We start from the raw sequence: 20,077 nt of genomic DNA on the forward strand, positions 1-20,077 counted from the left end.
ATACACAAACAGTGCGCGATCAGAAGTTTGCAGTCCTGTAATGCTATCTAAAGTCACTTTCACTTAACACTTCAGTAAGAGAAAGTGCAAAGGGTTATGTGGGTCAAAGCCTCCAAAGCTAGTTTTGTAACACAATCAATGAATTTTGTTATCAGTCTGTGATAGGAAAGGGTGGGGTTATTTTTTCCTGCCTGTTTTGAAAAGTACTACTTTTAGATCCCATCTTAACAGCTATATGTAATGCTTGAAGCAATTTTTCAAGAACTGTTAGTTCGTATCCTCAAGTCTTCCAGTTTGCCACCCACCTGCAGCGTTACAGAATCAAACCCAAGCCACTGTGACAGACACTTCTGCTTTTCAGTCACCTTACGCCCACAGGATAGAATACACACATCACCCTACACATCAGCTACCATTTTTAATCCAGAGTGCAACTGTTGTGGCTTAGTTTCAGCTGCAGGAGTGATACAGCAGAATACCAATATTCAAGCTGATTTTGAGTTCTTATACATCAGACTAATGGCTCTTAGCTTTATTGGGAACAGAGATTTCAAGCAACTGGCAGCCTTTTCCCCGTACCTTGTGCATTTACCTTCAGAGGCTTTAACCACAGGAAATTAGTGGAGATTAGATTTGTTTAAAAACAAACAAACAAACAAAAAATCCCAGAACTGATTTTTATACTAAAATCATGTAGACCCCACTACAGAAGAAAAAACACCCTCACTAAGTCCATTAGGAAGAGATGATTATTGATTATGCAGCATGACTGCAATCACTTCAGCATTGACACAAGTCTCACCTATCAGACTGCCCATCGGGAGAGGTGGTGGCAGTGGTGGTGCTGGCGGGGCTCCAGGAGGAGGAGGAACAGAAATGTGTGCTAATAAAATAGTTTATATTCCCAATTAGGCCATATATTTAAAAAAAAAAAACAAATAAGAAAGCACGGGCACTTGATAGGCTTCCCAAATAAATACAGAAATTCAACTTCGGTCAACTGATACAAACTCAGCCCCTGATCCTACACAGGGTTCTGTACCTGCAGATCTTTATTCCCATTATTTTTCATGGGATGCCGGATGATAGTAAGATTCCATGCCTATTTGTACCACTGCAGGATCAGAAACACCTAGGAAAGGAAAGCCTACATGTGCGTAAGAAAGTGAAGACTTGTCATCTGAGGAACAGAGATTTAAGAGGTGCAATAGCAAAATTACATTACACCAAAACTCCACTGTTTTCTTGTGCAAGTTAGCTTTATGTGTTTACAAAATACACAGATAGTAAACAAGTGACTAAGTCGGTTTATTACCAAGATAATAATCCTGCCGGCTTATAATAAAGAAGGATCCTACACATTCTCACCATTCATCATTCTTAAAGACAAGGGAGTATGCTTTTGATGCCGAGAGATCCTGCACGGTTCTCTTTTACTGCTGTGCTGTCTTACACACAGTAGTTCTCCTGCCTCTCTCAATGATCTCCATCATAGTTTAGCAACTTCAGACTGTAATCGTAGTGTAAACACTGGTGCATAAGCCTAAATTCTACTACTAGCAGTGTTTTCATAGGTCATCTTCTGCGTTTCATTTGAAGTAAAGACTTTTATTTAATTAAAAAAAGAACATGTACATACAATCATTGGCAGATGGTAAAGTTAGCAGGCTATTTCAGAAGACAACATTTCCCATCAAACATGTACATAGTTGCTGCTGCTTCTCAGGGCATCCAGAAATGCCAAATTGTAGATAGGCATTTAAAAATATACTTAAGCTTTAAAAGGATACACCTCTCCTTCTATCCCCGCCGCCCTGATTATCTTGTAAAAACATGGACCGACAAAGGTGTTTTAACCATCCGTTATTCTGTAAGTGATTGTTCTGCAAGTACTTTTGGTAAAGAAGTAAAACTTCAGATGTCACTCAGCACTCATAAGAGATTTCCTGACTAGGACTGTACTTCAGGACAGTTTCTACTCCACCGTATTCAGTCAAAATCCCTCTGCAAACACAAATGACTCACATTACAGCCTTAAGTTAACATGGGAAGAGTCCCACATACCTGGTCCAATGGTTGGCGGTGAAGGTGTAGGCACGGCAATGGGAATGCCAATACTGCTGCTTCCACTATTCTCTCGACTGCCACTTCCTCCACTACTACCGCTATAAAAGAAAAACACAAGTATTAGCACAGCATTTACTACAAAGGCCTATCAACAGTCACACTTCTTGTGCGAGCTCTGCTAGCCTAATTCAATTACAGACTGTTGAAAAATCCCCTATAAAATGTGTTTGTCTCTACCTACAATTGCATAGAGCTAATCAAGCCTGGATGCATTACACCCCTAATAAATGGATTAGCTAAGCTGATAAAATCACTATGCATAAAATGTCTAATTAAATGCTTAAAAAAATAAAAAGGTAGGCAACCATACCAGTTCTAGGCAATGGAGTAACAACTGCAGGAATCGTTCAGAGGCCTTGTAATAACTGAAAGTAATAAGCTGGGGCTGGAAGAGTTCATGCCTAAACTATAAACAATTATTTAAGATTATTTATGCTGTCAGCTGAAGGAACATTTCCTCTATGCAGAACATAAGTTTAGATTGAGAACTTTTTAACTGAGAACAGCCACAATAAACCAATTGGGGTATGGTGTGGTGTGGATAATTTTCTGTATATCTAACACTCCCCCCTGCCCATGCACACACTTTTTGTGTACGAGAAGTTTGTTTCTAAGTCTGGAAGGTAACAGTACAGCCAGGTCACAATTTGTCTAAGTACCATTATACAATATACAAATTAGAGGCCAGCACTACAGATTTTTACAGAACATACTTCTAGTGAACTACTGGATAACATTTCTGCACATGTCTTTGGAGGCCGTAACACTTCTTTTCATTGAGGGAGCTGAAAAAGAATCAAGATTCAGGCGGAATCTGCCCTTATTCTTATCCAAGAGCACTCCTTAGGCCAAGGCTTGAATTTACATGGATTAAATGGATAATATAAAGGGAACTAAGTAGTCAAGATGTTTTGAAGCCAAAACACCACTTTAACCCATCCATGCTAATTAAAGAGTATTCAGTGATGTTATAGTTTATTTACCATTCCTGGGTAGCTACAAATCAGTGCTGTCAAGAGTCAAGCGCAAATCATTCAAATATATCTTAAGAAAATAACACTGTTACAAAAAAGAAAATCAGTGAGCTGAAATGGAAGCCAAGATAATTCCTTCAAAATTAGTGCTCTGTCTGCTGAAGACCTTGATCTTGTCACCATGGTTGCGGCTGAATTTCTAACTGCAGTCTACATAAAAGAAGATCTTGTGAGACAAGAGTAGGGAGCATTCACAGTAGCCAGCTAAACAGATTAACAAGATCTTCATTGCAGCCAGATTTAGAAGTTATTTCACGATCAACTGCATCCAAAACACACCCTCAAGCCCCGTTAGTGTTTAACTGCCTACTGGGAGTTTAAAAAAAAAAAAAAAAATTAAGAAAGAAGCTATCTAAAAAATAAGCTAACATCTTACTTCTAACTACATTGAATTCATTCGTCTGTTTTTTCCGTGCAGTTTGAAGCCTATGATAAAAATCAAATTGAAAAAACTGAACTCACTCAAGAGGCTCAGAGAAAGATCTAGTCTTGCAGTTTGAGAAAAAAATTACATTAAAAAAACCAAACCAAGGTACACTCAGAACACCCTTCTCACCCAAAACACACACTACTCTTTCATCAAAGCCCTTAAGCACGTGGGCAACTGGCTGATGCCAATACCTGCTCTGTGAATAGGTTTTGTTTTCTACTTCTACCATGCTAGCACTGATTATGAGCATTACGTTTTAGCCAAAAGAAGGCAATCAGCTCTTTCAGACTACCTTCATCACAGTGTTTCTAATCAACAGAAATTTCCCTTTGCAATCAGTGGTCTTGAAAACAAACAAAAAAAAAAGCCCAAGTGTATTTTAGGCTAAGATTAATAACGCAGCTTTAAACCCATTAGTACTCATCACTACCCCACCTTGCAACTGCATAAATTTTGAAGTTTTGCTTATTCTTGGGAAACAAATACCATAGAACAAAACAAATTGATTATATAAAACAAGGCCTGTGGTTATGGAAGTAAGTTGCTACATACAACAAGGCTTCTATAGAGTACGAAGACACTTCTATGTATTAGAGAAGTCATCAATACAGTGAAGTTCTGTTAATGCAGAGTTGTAGAATAACTCACCTTTTGCCTTTCAACAAAAAGCCAACAGGCACAAAGCTTCAAAGCTTTTCTGTGACTTTAGCAAGCATCAGCATGCCAAGGCAGGAAAGAGTTATGGTGAGAAAACGCTCTACCTGTGTGTTCTTGGTCTCTGGTTCAAGGAAGCCGTCCTTCCTGGACTGTGCTGACTGCCCAGTCTGGCAGGACTGGTCATGTAATCATTGGGGACTGTTGGCGGTTTGACTGGCTCCAGGGTTTTGTACGGAGTATTTCGTCTGGTCACGGAAAAAAAGATTTGAAGACAGAAAGATAAAGGATCAGAAGATCAAAAGGATAAATGAATGAAGTAGTGAAGCCATTTGTTTTCTTAAGTTTTCATGAGAGATCACTGCACAGTGACCCAAATCACAGTATATTAAACAAATTCCACTGGGCAGGGTAGACAGGTCACATTCAACTCTCTAAAGTGCTCTTATGTAGATAGATCCATAAAAGTTAGCCTACAGCACATAAACTGATTAAAAAATCCTGAACTAAATTTACCACCCAAAATATATTCTTTGAACTACATAACATACAATAGTTACACCTGCGTAATATTCTGGGTTACCTTTCAGTACACTGCACATGACAAACTCTTCCACTGTAACAATTTCCTCTTTCCCCTCCCCTCTGAATGCTTAACCATCCTAAAAGCATTCTTGGCTAAAGGTATTCAACTTACTAAGACAGGAGTAAGGCTGAAAGATTCACAGAACAAGTTACATTTGCAATCACCAGTGCTCTTCCTAGAAGCATTGTTTCATGCAATAATCGAGCAATCTTATATCACTTAAGCAGATCTTAAAGTGCTTCACAGATGAGCTTCATTGTCTCTGTTTTGCAGCCCAAGAAAGTGAAGCCCAGAGACTTCCAAGGTCACCTAACAGACTGCATCAAGTCAGAAATGTAACACAGATCTTTCGAGATCTATTTACCAGACCCATTACTGCCTTAAGAACAGTGTGTTTATTGTACTGAATTGCAGAGCCCTTCAGTTCTCACCAGTAACTAAGAGATCCCTTGCAAGATGTGGAATTTGGCAATGCACCAGCTAAGCAAAACCAAAAATACTAAACTACTGCATTTAATAATTTGTTCAATTACTGTTTATAACTGAGTTGGTAAGTTATGTGGCTTCCTGGTATTTTAAGAAACTTACTGACTTCCTTTTTACAATATGGAAAGCAACAGTACTAAATTTTAACTACAACATTTTATTATTAAAACATCTCAAAGAGAAAAGCGGAAATTCTGTAATTGTTTGCATGCACTGTGGTGTTTGTAAATTAGTTTGTCTATACAAAAAACTCCAGATGATTTTAATATGCAGACTGCCACCACCTATAGATCTGCCAAAAGAGATCAGTCGTGGGAAAAATAAAGAAACTTTTTATTCCAGTTGTAAGAGATAGAGCTCTAAATACCATCAAATAAAATGATAAGCAGGGAAGATTTTAAATGTGCTTCCAACAGAAATAACCTTGAAAACTAATGTTTTAAAGTATTCTATCTTGCAATGGACTGGCAATAGGAACTACTACTCAGCCCTGTAATACTATTTATTTTGCCTGTACAATTTAAGAATACTGTCAAAAGCAAACCCTGACTACCTCCTCACGTTCAGCCATGCCTCAGTTTCTCCGTGGTTCAGCTTCACTGAAGAACTCAAACTCCTAAGCACCAGAGAAGTAAAAAATAAATCCATCACTCAAGTCCAATCCTTCCCTTTGCTTTTCTGCCAGCCTTACACAAAGGAGGAAAATACTCTTTCCTGACACTGCCCAGCGCTCCCCGCCTCACTGTCCCCCAACGCTTCAGGGCAGTGCTGATGCCTGTTGCCACCAGCAAGAGCTACAGGGAGCTCAAGCCCCAGGGCCCTCAAGGCATGACTGCAACTACTCGCTCCATCCAGCTCCAGCAACTCACTCATTCTCCTGCAGTACTTCCAACATGAGCATCCAAGGTTTTCCACAGTCTCTCCCTGGTCTGGCGAAGAGACCCCTGCTTCATGCAGTCCCTTTCCCTTTTCAGCCTGAGCGATTTCTCTGCAGGACTCCCTCCCCACCATATTCCTTTAGACAGTCCTGCCTTGGAGGGACAAGCTGCACAACAGGCAGCAGGTACTTAAAGGCCCGTGTTACACACCAAGCTCGTCCTGATTTTACACGCTTATCTCTGTTTTCTGGATCAAAGGGAGAAGAGTAGTATCCTTGCGGTTTCTAGCAATTTTTTCTGCATATATTAGGGAAACAGTCATGCCTATGATATTTCATGCTTTGGCAGAACACGGCTGCTCAAGACAAGAGCTGTACTTCCTGAACAAGAAGGGCAGATAGAAATCTGTTATGAACCCACATTATTCCTCCCCCTCAGCCAACTGCTGCCTCTTGTCAAGCTCATCTGGAAATGACGTTCAGCTGATTAATCCTTATCAGGCATCAGCTAAGGCAACCAAACAGCTCTGGCTTGTTCAGGGGAGAGCATTAGAGAGACACAGCTCACCAGTACATCAACGCTGCTGTTTCACTAGCAAACGTCCAAGAGGACATGAAAGCGCTACCCAGCTTCCCAGGGCTGATAAACAACTCTTTCTCAGCTGTGATAAGAGAAACAATTAGAATACTGATTGCATGCCCTTGAGCAATGGGAATTTTCATAAAACATGCTGAGGAAACCTCTAGGGTAATTTCTCTGCAGAATACACAACAAGCACTGCCATCATGAAGCAGCAAAGCATCAAACCAGGATTAAAAATCACTAAGTCTTCAAAAAAAGGAGTTGCTGCTCCTAATTTTCCTTGACCATTGCTCCTGATCCCCATCCTGTTCAGTCTCATTATTCATCATTTTTCCAACTCCCCACCTCTCCCAGACAACATACCAGAAAACAACACAACCATGCCAGCCAGCTTTACAGTGCCTCAGTCCCCCATAGCATAAAGGAAAGACCGAGAGTGACAAATAGGTAGAAGGTTTTGTTTAGGATGTCTTTTGGAAGATGTTGCACAGACAAAACCATATGGCACATGCTCTGAGCTTCTCAAGTATTAATGTTTTGGTCCCTAGCAACAACTACTTGCTGGCACACCAAGATAAGCAGATTTCACTCCCCACAGGTCCACAGCAGCAAAACAGATGCTACAGCAGGGAACTCTGGTCACAGTGCGACTCAGGAATAGCAAAATCCTTCCTCATTTAAGTATAAAAATAAAAATGCACAAGCCTGCGAGAATCAATGTTGCCAATGTGTTCACAATGCCACGAATTTTGCTTAGGTAACGCAACAAATACGGCACCAATAGCTATTTCATACCTCTTATAACATTGAGAAATGAGTAGACAAAAACTTTAACAATGAAGTCTTTCCCCCACTGAAGTTAAAACCTTATTGATATTCTTTTGTGTCACTAGGGATTTCTCCCCAAAAATCAGGAACAACAATAGCCTCCTCATTTACCCATATCTGTAAGAAATCCATCCCCCATGAAAAAACATTCTTTCAAAAGGCCATCATGAAAATAAGAGTCAGTGCAGCTGAAAGGGTTTATACAGAAAAGGTAATTGTGTTTTTTGCTAAATGCAATCAGAATTGCCATCTATCCACGTTTTGAAGAAACACCAACACCGGCACAATTAAAACTTTCTATTACACAGGCAGGACACCAAGCAGTCTTCATTCTTACCCCAGAGTTCCCCGGCCTGACATGGGAGGACTTGGTGGTTTTTGTGTAGGCGGATTTGTTCTTGATAAGGTGCCAGTTCTTGCAGGCTGGTTATTTCCATGCTGAAATAAGGGAAAACATGATTTTATTTTTATAACAGAGCAGCTCTATTATTGACAGCTTTTTTTTTTTTTTAAAGTGTAAGAATATGAAGTGAGAATTCCCAGACAGCTGTCAAACAGCAAGTTTTCAGCTACACGCAAGACAGACACCAGAAAATACAAAGAATCTAGATACAAGCTTAATGTTATTTTTGCTATTAATTTACAACAGACATCAGAAAGGTAGGCAATTGACAGGTTCATGCACAAATCTCTTATATCCTCTTTTCTTTAAAGGGAAGCCACATTTGTGTTCATCTCCGGGTGTTAATAATTTAAATCAAACTTTAACACTGACAGTACAGTACAGTCAGCACAGGCCCAGAATTTCTCAATTTGCCCCTGCTATTTGACTAGCAGAGTCATTCAGGTTGTCTGGGAAGTCTCCTGCAAAAAATGTAAGTGAAGGGAATCAAGGCATCTACTGAATTCAGAGCAAAGCACTACATGTGTTAGAGAAATTAATGTATCTATGTATAAATGCAGATGCCAATGTATCACAGATACATTGACACACGCTAAACGCTGTAAATAAAAAAAAAAAATCAAGTATAGCATGTTTAATCTAAATATCCTATGGAAAGCAGAGGAGAGCATAAGAGAGCGCTAGTTTTCAGTTTTAATGGCTCTGCAGCCTCTACTATCAGTCACATGAGGCACTGTGGGTCAAAGGAGAAATAACACTTCTTACCTTGGCTTTTAGCCACTTAACGTTGGCAAAAAAAGGGGGGAAAAAGGTAGAAATTAATGGCAGATCCATCACAACTGATAGGACAGGTTAAACTACAGATAATCACATTTTTTAAAAAATCATTTGTGTCTACTGATAACTAGCTACATCCCAGACAGATGTACACTAACAGAGATTTTACTGGCTCACTTAGTCATTGAAAGTTCTGTCTCTGACTAAGTGACCACAGGAAAAACACTTATGTCAAAATTAAGTTAGGCTAAGCTTTGCCAGATTTGTTTGCCAGGCTCCTCATGGGCAGTAAAGGGTTGAAAAGCCCTTTGCTGACCATTCAAGTCCAAACACAAATGGATGCTATTTCAGTGGCAACGTGCACTTAAGAATTTGTTCACAAAACCAGTTTCAGCTATACGGTGCAGAACAGACTTGCCTGTTGTTTTGACACTTAACCTTCATGTGTTTTGAAGAAATCCTAGCTGCTGCATTGAATGGTAAATAAAGAAAAGGGAGTTCTCAAACAGGATGAGCAGCAGCGCCTTTCACCTCTGGTTTATTGATTGAAATCTGATTCAAGCCAGCACAGCGCTGGCTGCTCAAAATTGTGTTGGCAGTGCTCTAACGATTGTTATTCTGAAATTTTAGCTCTTAGAATCAAGTCATTATATGACTCTACTATATCACTTTTACAGCCTTTGTGATTACAGAGGAAAAAAAAATTATGAAAACTTGGCCTCATAAGGAAAACAAATGTAAAATTTTAAATAAGCTGGGTTCTCTAATTTTATTCGGGGGCGGGGGGGGGAAGACTCATGTTTTTGAATGGGCAAAAGGGTTAGTTTCACTGATTTAAGAAAACCAAGCAAACACAAAACGCCAAACATAAAATAATCCCAAAGCTATTTTTGAGGTTGTTTGGAAATAAACTGTCACTTCCAGAACAAGCCTCCTAAGGCACAGCTTTTCAAACTGCGTTTTGCACCTTCTCCTCCTCCTCCAAGAAACATAGACCAGTTTAAAGGCATCCATGAACTCAGAAAAATAATTAAAACATGCTATACATCAATGTGCGTATGTGAGATTTCTGACAGGGGCTGCAAAACCACTGAAAAACAGCTGGGGTTTACAAACCAAAGAGGCTGAGAGCCACTGCCCTTAAGTTATTCATATTACAACAACAGAAACACAAAACCCGCTCCAAAATTCAAATGAAAAAGTTTAGCTGTGGTAAGTAAATTTGAAAGTTATCCCATTCAATCCCAGTCTAGGCAGAGGTTCATCAGCAGAGTGGGAGAATTAAGGCATTTAAACCACTTCTGTCCCCACATACTTATTTCATGAATAAACATGAAGGCTCAGTTTTCCAGGATGCCAGGGTAATCTCCCAAGTGCTGTATTTTTAAAACAGGCTTGTAGCAATGAAATTTGCTTTCCCCTCTCACAGGAATATGTGACCCTTCCCCTTACTTCACCAGTTGCCAAGGGCAATGGCATAACACAAGGAATTTGTTAAGAGACCAAAAAGTGAAACTCTTGGTCCTGTCCCTCCCCAGCAGCCATAGATAAAAACTTTTTAAAGGCTTAAAAGGAAGGGTGGCATGGTTTCTTACCCAGCCTCTACCACTAAATTTGCCTGCTTCAAGAATATAAAACCAAAAAGCTTCCTCTCTCTCCTTCCCTTATGCAGTGTCACTCAGCACTTATGGTGAGTCTTTCCACCTCCTCCTTAATCACTGTTACATTCTGCCTCTGCTGCAGCAACAATACGAATATCAACATCTTGCAATGATTCAGGAATCTTCATCTTATTTCAAACCTTTCTACTGCTAAGTACTGTTTAACATACTAAACATGTATCTGAAGACCAACAGCTCTTGACCTTTATTGCTATCAGGTGAGCTTGATCTCTTTTGCTACCAGTTAAACAATATACAGACAGATACACACACTTTATTGTGCAGAAGAATTAGTAACTGTTGTCATACTGCTTCTCTCTGTTGCTGTCAATATAAACAAGAGTCATACAGGCAGGAAAACACAGGAGGAAGGAACACAAAGGCAACAAGGATTCTTATGGGAGAGGAACTCCTAATCCAGAAGACAGAAGTAAGGGAGGAAAGCAAATGAATCGAAGCGAGATGAACCATATGGCTATTTAATCATGGTTAATATGCTAATTAATGAGGAGGAGACATTTTCTTCTATTTATTGGCTGAGCTTATGAGGTCAACCTTGCTGCATTTCTTGGTCTGAAAACCAAATGTAGTGTTTTCTAAGCAATTAAAAAAATTGCTTGGAACTGGGAACAGTTTAGGCAGCAGGGTCTAGACCCATTATGATTTTAAGAAAAATGGAAAAAAAGACAGCAGAAAACCAAAAGGAAAAGCAGGTACATGTTTAATGTAGGTTCCAGCATCCCTCTACAAATGCCTCTAGGCCATCCAGCCTGTTGGCAGAACATGACCATCACCAACTGCCTGATCAGTACCGAGAAGGTCACAGTCAGGAAGGAAGGAAATGCCTGGCATGAGGAAGAGAAGCAGTAGCACGCATAAGGTTCACAGCTTGAAGAGGGAAGAGACTGTTCTGAGAGGGATCTATAAAATAAGAGATAGGAGGTGCAAAAGGAAAAAGGCTAAGTCAAATGAAGAGCAGCAATACTGAGAACTCGCGCAGAAGCTGTAAGGATCACAACTCCCTTCTCTTCCTGCTAGTGTATTACTGTACACACCGGAGACAGTTTTCAGCCAGATACCAGGATCCTGGATGACGTACACATCAAAACAAAAACACAGTGTGTAGGCTTGATGGGGATGCTTGCGATGCCGAGGCAGAGAACTAGACAGATTAGGATGCTCCCAGAAACAAGACAGCATCGTAAGCAGCAGTATTGGTTGGGGTTTCTTGCAAGCATCATAGCAGAGAGATATTTTAAAGAAGCAAGCAGAACAATTTTGCCTTTCCAGGGAAAACCCGCCACGCATGTGGCAGTCCTGGATAAAGTTTTAGGCGTTGTCACAAAATTAAGAGAAAGAAAACACAATCTCAGGTTCAAGAAATAGAAGTCAACCTCGCTGCATTTCTAGATCACAGCTAGGGCAGTGGCACACCCACAGGGTTTTGACAGTGTGGGAGAGCAGGTTGGCCAAGGACTGAGAGCCAGCAGTGGGCTGGAAAGGAGTAATGCAATTAAGGCAAAACAGCTGTTTGCAACAGCCATGCAAGGCATTTATCAAAGCCAAAAGTGAGGCTGCTTCTGTAACTGATGCCAGGAATTCAGAGCACCTGGACTGAGAATTTTAGCTGTGGGTTTTGACAGGAGAAGCAATGTTTTGGGGCAGTCGAGCATTGACTGTAAGTACCAAGAGGCTTACTTGCTTAAGGCAACTATTTTGGCAATTCCAGAGTGCTCAGTTCTGGTAGTCTAAACAATACAAAAATACCTGCTGACAAAGGCAGTACTGCAGGTTTCTGTAACTGAGGCAAAAAGGACGAGACCAAGAACAGCATGAAAGGGTAGGGTGTGAGGCAATCAGGAGTATCTACTGATAGCCAAAGGATGTCCAGACATTTGAGGACTCTACTGGCTGGCCTCAGGAGGCAGCCATCTAATTAACTGTTTTTAATAGTTTCCATGCCAAGTAACAAGTCATGGGGGAACATTAGTCATGATTCAGGGAACCAGAAAGCTATTATTTGAGTTATAAACTGTGTTTGGAAAACTAGGCTAGGGACATTACACACAACTAATTTATGTGAGCAAATGTATCTATAAGCACAGAAATACAAAAGGCCACTTGCACGCAGGAGGAAATCCTTATCACACTGATGTCCAGCAAGTTTCTCCTGAACATTTCAGCTATGAACTCTCCAATTTCAGACTGCAGAAACTTCAAATCTCTACACAGGTCAGTTGTACTTCCCTTGCTGTATGTCGCTCACTATTTCTCCAACTCCTGAATTTAAAGAGCCAGGTTCACTCTATATCCTACCATACCTAGGATCACTGAAAACCAACATTAAAGACCATCCAATACAAATGCTGATCAATGGAAACAAAAGTTTACTGCACCAGTCTAATCTGCATTAACAGTAAGTGTCTGGCAAACTCAGAACTTCAATATGTATGCTGTGTAAAAGCAATAACCAGCCTTAGATCTGTTACCTTTGACCAGTAATCACAGCCATTAACCGCAATAGAAAAAAAACATGATTGCATTGGATGACTTTTTAGTCAACCTCCCCTTTTACTTAAAAAGGTATTTCCTTTATTAGTCAAGGCAGAATTATCTGAGACATGCCTACAGAAAGGCCGTAAGACCTTTTCAAGTGCTATTATGTATCTGCGGCTACGCAGTTCAATTGCCCCACAGGCATCCTCATAGATTTTTGCTCAAGATTGCCTCCTGTCTCATCAGTGAAGCAGTTTTGGAATACCACAAGGTGACACAGTCAGAGCAGGAAAAGCAGCTCGAAGGGTACTTGTTCATGAAGGTATGGGATGCCTGAGAAAAGTATACAGTAAAGCACCAAGTCTAGAACATGGTTTCCTTACAGATATCAAGATACGGACTTAGGGAGAACGCGTAATCAAAGTTGTTTTTCCGAAGGCAGATTGTACGTGGGTATCAGACACTCTGCCACTAGTTCTGTGCAGTTTTAAAGAAATCATTCCTGTGTCTCAACTTCCTTATCAGAATGGGTCAGAAGCCTTTTTTTTGTTCTTTATTTCCTTATAGTCTATTGTAAGGCAGATTATTTTGAGAAAACTTAGGTTCCAAATAAATTTTTCTTTCAAAATTGAACATGAGTAGGTAAGTCTCTCTTCAGTGAAATTTTACCTTTATCTTTTAACTATAACCTCTCCCAGTATTATTTGCAACCTAGTAATTACTTCTCTTCACAGTAACCAGATGTAGCTTGTCAGTATTGCTTCTCTCTCCTTTATTCTTTTTTTTTAGTTTCCAAACTGAGCAGGCAAAAATTTTCAAGTCACATTTAACCTTAAAGTGTTTTTAAATATTAAACTGCTATTAACATACAAAAACCTGCTTGTGGATGATAGACAAACTTAATATTATTCACTCAGTAGTCTTGTTCAGAGAAAGATACCGAGATTCCTGCCTTTAAATACATCAAGCTTTTTGAACTCTTCGGGTTGGTAACTTTGAATCTAGCTACAATAAAATAAGGTTAATATAAAAAAAAATTCTTTTCAAAATTAGGAAGTTAAGAAATTAGAAAATAAAGAGACCTCATAGTTTTCTTTGCAAGCAGAAAGGCTTGAAACCTGCATTACATCAGATGACACTACGCACACTTCTGAATTTCCAGCAGCAAGTGCCCTATGAAAAGCACACAGCATCAACACTCACAACAGAGTCATTAGAATTGGCAACAAGAAGAGTTACTTTTTCCCTCAGAGAAGCGTTCTCTACCTTACAGCAATATTTACTGTTTGGCCATGACCCCAGAGAGATGATGTGACATTAATGAAACTGGCAACATGACATCCTTTGAAGCGTGAGTGTCTGATAGAGGCTAATAAAGGGACAAAGGCAGCAGAAGCTCAGGTTCAGGATACCTGGCTCCCTTTGTTTTTATTACAGTGAATTATTTAAAAGTTAATACTCAAGTAGCTACACATAAAAGGTCTTACCCTAAAGGGGAAGCAGGCACTATTAATAGGTAGCCTTCCACCCTCACATCGGCACCTCATCTGCATTTTTTTTTTTGCACTGACACAGATGCGAGCATGAGGGCTGCAGGTGAGCAGGGCAGGCTGAGAAGCATAACAAGGGTGAGAGCAAGGCTCCCTTCTCTAAGCTTAGTATTTGATAAGTTTTGGCCCAATCCCTACTTTAAGGGAGTCCTTTCAACTTCCATTTGCTTGAGAAAGATTTCTGAATGCTTAACTACTGTTTGACTTCCTGGGCTATAAAGCTTCTTACAGTTCTAATGCACTGAAATGCAAGTGTTTTATGGTGATGAAATTCTGAATTTTTTCTTAAAACAAAGCTGAAAAGTGATCAATCTTCATATACAATTCAAGTTTGGTTTTGAAGAACTGTTAGTTCCATAAAACAAACTCGATCCAATTACAGCTATTAGGCATTTCAATTTAGCATGTATTCAACATTTTATCTGCCTTTACCATAAGGCATCATTTCAATTTCCTACTTAGCTGCCATTTTACAAATTGCTGCAATTCCACCTGCCTTCTATTCAAAAAAAAGATTGTAATAAATTCAAAGGCCAACTTCAGGGCTTCTAAGGCAGCTTCCAAGCTTCCTCCTCCTTCTCCCCCCTCTTAAACTGAGGATTTTCTGTATGAGTAATTGTATTTGACCTATTTATTTGCCGGCACACTGCTTTTTTTTTTTCCTTTCACAAAAGAAGGGGAAGAGAAGGAAGGAAATGTTAAAGTAGACTCTGCCTAATAATTTTAAGTCAAGCTCTACACAGGAAGGTAGGCTCTCACATCACGACAGTTACTCTTATTTACCAAGAATTACTTCAGCTACATTCCCCTATCCCCAGAGGGTGACAGCTGAGCAACTACTTAACAGACAAATATGCTTGCCTGTGTGTTTCTTGGAGTTTGTTTGTGTTACAAGGGAAAGCCTTCTCACTAGCAAACCAACTTTAAAAGCCCTCCTGATTTTGACTGATGCTAGCCTTGGCCTCATAGGCACACATATAAAAAAAGCAACTTCATTCCTTTTGGAGACTTTGTCTGTATCTGCCCCTGCAAAGGGAAGGGGCAGGGAGTGGAGCAGCTGGGGCAGCTTGGGGCTGCCATGCAGCTTTCAGGCCAAAGGAGAAAGCACCTCTGCGATCCCAGGATGCTCTACAAAAGCTTTTCTACTAAGAAGCTGCTGGAGGAAGAAACAGCACTGCCTTCCTTCCAAGGAGGTGTGTCCCATCAGGGAGGAAACCTGCTATAGAGAGCAGCTACTTACCCTCACTGCCACACCCACCCTCATCACCTGCTCCCCCCCAAATTGCTGCATGCATGTGAGACAGAGGGGGGCATGTAGAGCCCTTCTCCATGCCTCAAGTGTAGGCATCTGCTTTTGCGTCCCCTCTACACAGCCATGAGAAGCACCAGAGACACACACAAAGAAAATGAGCTGTCAGTATGCATAGGAGGTGTTTCTGCATTTGCTCAGCTGGAAGATGTACAGGGGAAGACATTTACTCTGAGGACTACCCATCTATCTTTCTTTTTTTTTTTAATTCTGTGAGACAGTATTTTTATTTACACTTTTTATATAAAACAATTCAGGATCACCCCCTAAAGTATACTGCATATTTTAATGACATTTTTCCTAGGATCAGTATTTCATTAAATAAATAAAAGCAGAAACAGGCTATAATCCAGCCTGTATCTTTGATTCCTCTTCCTTGTATTTTTCCTTTGTGCTTCTTTATCAAATCCTGCACCAGAAGACAACAGAGAGTCCCATTAACAACAATAAATGGTCATCTACAGATTTCAAAGTGTTGCATAATTTTTTTTTAATACTTAAATGTCAATGTATGTGTTGTACTGTATTTTATTGACAGTTGCCACAGCAGAAGACATTCAAGGACCTGCAAGTTAGTCAAATTGACAATTGCTCTACGCAGAACTCAAACTTCTTTTCCTCTAGAAAAACATGGTTTCTAAGGTCTTATCAGACATGTTGCTGTCCAACTTGGAGTGAAATCTTTGGTCAAGAAAATAAGACTTAACAGAGTCTGAAGCATCTTCTAAGACCATTCTGGACAAGACAAAGTTTGTAACTCAATTTATTGTATGCTTCCCCCTAATTTGTACGTTCAAGAAGCAACTCAGATTCTCAGCGTCATCCATTATTTGTGCTGATTTCCAACAGGACCTGATCCAGTTTCTTAAGTTGATTTGGTTTTATTTCCTTATAACAGCACTAGCTACATCTAGGTTTGCAGACAAAGCAAGCTACTTCCTTCAAAGCTATGATCTGTTACACTCTCAGAATCCCAGTAATATGATGGCTAAAAACATGTAATTATGTCATTCACTACCTCAGCCCACTCTTCTCAACAGTGTGTCCAGTGAATGTCAACACTGGTGAAGGTGTCAAATGCATGACAGCCATCTTGAACTATATACCTGAGGCCTGGCTGGCGGCTTATTTCATACGTGTAACAAGTCTACATAGAAAATACCAAAATCATTTTTCTACTAAGTGTTTCATGCCTTCAACAGTCAAAAAACAGACTTAGGCAAATCACTCAATAAAGAAACAACAGCAAGATATAATTTGTAGCTACCTTGTAATGGGTTCCTAATTTGATTATTACTGGAAGCTATTTTACCGCTGAACAGACCAAGTTTTTAATATAGAATTAAACCACTAACAGTTTAAAAAACCTTTACTAAAAATGTTCCCTAAGAGCTACCTAGATATAGGTAAACAGCACCTCATTTCCACCCCCTACACAAATAGGGTCACATTAATAAAAATAAAGACACCAGTACCCCTAAAAACAAATAGTCATATTGGAAAATGCAACCGCTGCACCTTAACTATTTCAATGTTTATGGATGAAGCAACCTGTTTTGAGCCCGCACAATACAAGTAGTTCAGCAAAGCATCAACTTCAGAGACTAACAGTAATTATTCTACTTCTGAAAAGTCTTCCACAGCACTTGATCCCTGGAGCACTTAAATGCAGAAATCAATATCCTGACATTGAATTTGTGGATTCCTGTATTCTCTATTCATAGAGCTCTCTCCTTAAATGCAGAGACTGTACTGAAAAATTATCAATTTCTCTGACCCCAATGTTTCTATTTTACAGCAATTCAGGGCATGTCTTTCAGGCTTCTACAGAGGATTGTGCTTCATCCAGTCTGTCTTAAATTATTAGTGTAAAGCAACCCTAAGAGTTACAGGTTTAGCTACAAACAAAACAAAAAATCAGGTAGTCCAAAGTCACTACGTTAATTCATAGCCTAGAGCTGTCATATTATAGAGCTGGTTTCTAACTTGCGTTGGAATTAGACTCCTCTGGGCATTTGGAGGGTTACTATGAAGCAGGAGGTACCCTGGCACACTTTTGTCGAGTAATTCTGAAAGATCTGTTCCTCAAGAGCTCAGCGATTCAAAGGGCACATGATGGGCTGACGTAGCTGCACAACTGACTGACCAGAGCGCATCAAGCTTTAGAGGATATATGGGTATTGAATAAAAGCTTTTTAATGCCATTCAAGGGAAGATTGTTGTGAACTGAATATACCTGGAAGGCCTGCTCTAAGGGGATACAAAGCTATTTTTTATAAAAAGATGCCCAGGGAGCAAAGGGTATTCTATTAATTCACTTCAACTATGACCATTTCAAGGGAGGTAGACATTAATTTATGAAGGCTTTTATTTAGAGAAAAGGAAAATGAGGCTGTCCAAAAGCACAAATGGGAGTGAGACATCAAATGCCACTGAGATTTAAATGCCAACTAGCTGACCCCCTTTCTCCTGACCACCCTCCAAAAAAACCAACAAAAAACCCCACCCCACCAGCCAGTTTCCCCGTAACAGATTACTTAATTTTTCTCAATAAAAAAAAAAATAAAGGGAGCGGCAGAGACAATTTAATCAGAGGAGGAAGGAGTAATAATTTTAAAAGTCAGTCATGGCTTTTTTGATAAGTCATTAGCCTAAGATCATGAGCCATTATTTCCAGACACTGTGACTACCACTGACAGTCACAAGGTTATGGCAAACATTGCTCAAAAAACCCTCACTATAAAACAATCTATTTTGTTATTGAAATGTTTGTACGTGGGAGCATATCAAACCCATACTCCTTCCTACCATAAATGAACTAAACATTTTAATGTCAGTAACATTCTGCCCTGACCCTATCTCCTGGTCTGTGTTATTTGGAGTCCTCAAGTCTCCAGGTATTCTTACCTTTACGCCATGGCCAACATCATCCAGCACCGTGTAGTCTATAGGTTTTCGAATATACCTTACAGGACGTTCCATGTTCGCTGGCGCTATAATTTTGTGAGTTCTTGATGTGTTCTTATTGGTCGTCAAAATGCCTATCTCTCTGCGAGCGACCTTTTCTTTATGGATGTCCACGGTCTAGATTAAAAACAAGAAAGTATGGGTTTCTTTAGGCATTTGCTGTTTTCTTTACAGAGCTATCTACTTGTTTAGGCTTAACTATAAGACAAAGAGTCTGAACCGAGTTAATGCTGCTGGAAGGATGCCAGTTTATTGATGAAATGAGTTTAATCTACGTGAACATTGTTTGAAAATTACACTTCAATGAAATAACCAATATTAGTAATAAAATTACAATTATACATTACTGCTTTGACACTTTAAAGACACTATGCAGATACAGTACTTGGAGATTAACCCTCAACGTTCTTATGGCTGACACTAGTAATAAATTACTCTAACTCCACAGCTGGGAAACCAGGACAGACAAGTTAAGCACTTTGCCTGCAGCCCCAGAGGGGGACTAAGCTTGGGAAGTCTGTGCGGCAAGTTCTTTCGGCAAAGCCATCAGTGCATATCGGAGTAAGAGTCTGCATAGGGAAGGACTAATTTCAGCACTGAGGCTAGTTTCAGTCATACTGTTTATAGCAGCTTTACTAAAAGAATGAAACAGAGCCTTAAAGATGCAAGTAAAGGAATATAAAATATGCTGAGTTCCATCATTTTATTAGGAAAAACGTAAGGAGACAAAAAAAGGTCAGCCCAGCAGTCTGTGAAGGATCAAACTAACCTTCACATAACAGACACATGCTTCTACGTGCAATATAACCACTGCTTAAACCCTAGCTGAAGTAGAACAAGTACAAACCGAGCATCAGATGCCATAGGAAGTCCCACCTCTAGGAAGCCTATTTCAAGATTCAGGGGTTGAATTTACTGGTTTAAGTACCTACTAGAACCTCATGATCTCATTGCAGGAGATGGTATCTGACAAAAAACACCACTCGAAGTGACTTTGAACAAAACCTATCAAGCCACCCCTTTTTCCACTAAGGAAAATAATTCTCAAGTCTGTAAGCATCTATTTCTCCTGGAAAGACTGTCATTGAAACAGAGTGTCAAGATTCAGAAAGAAAGAAAAATCCTTGTCCATCAGTACTCGTTTAGGTATGTCTCTAGAAATAGCCTAATCTAACATGGATATTGTGATGTGCAAGGTTTTGTTTAGTGAAGCAGAGTCAAGGATGAAGCACAAAATTAGTTTATATTTCACTCTACTTCTATATGAGGCAAGATGAAAAAAGCAAGGTAAACATCCAGGAAATGACCA

General features: G+C 39.7%; 1 protein-coding gene across 1 annotated transcript in view; it reads right to left on the bottom strand.

Moving 5' to 3' along the window:
• Nucleotides 1-18,885, bottom strand: part of ABI1 (abl-interactor 1) — a gene marked incomplete at its 5' end in the record, with an annotated part of 29,777 nt that extends 10,892 nt beyond the window's left edge. The window contains 6 exons of the mRNA XM_009585734.1: nt 803-883; nt 2,065-2,165; nt 4,353-4,493; nt 7,943-8,043; nt 8,774-8,788; nt 18,709-18,885. Coding sequence (XP_009584029.1) covers nt 803-883; nt 2,065-2,165; nt 4,353-4,493; nt 7,943-8,043; nt 8,774-8,788; nt 18,709-18,885 — 616 coding nt within the window. The remainder of the gene's footprint in view (nt 1-802; nt 884-2,064; nt 2,166-4,352; nt 4,494-7,942; nt 8,044-8,773; nt 8,789-18,708) is intronic.
• Between the last annotated feature and the right edge of the window lie 1,192 nt (nt 18,886-20,077).

The sequence above is a fragment of the Fulmarus glacialis genome, unplaced genomic scaffold (assembly GCF_000690835.1).
Source record: "Fulmarus glacialis isolate BGI_N327 unplaced genomic scaffold, ASM69083v1 scaffold43989, whole genome shotgun sequence".
NCBI classification, from domain to species: Eukaryota; Metazoa; Chordata; class Aves; order Procellariiformes; family Procellariidae; genus Fulmarus; species Fulmarus glacialis.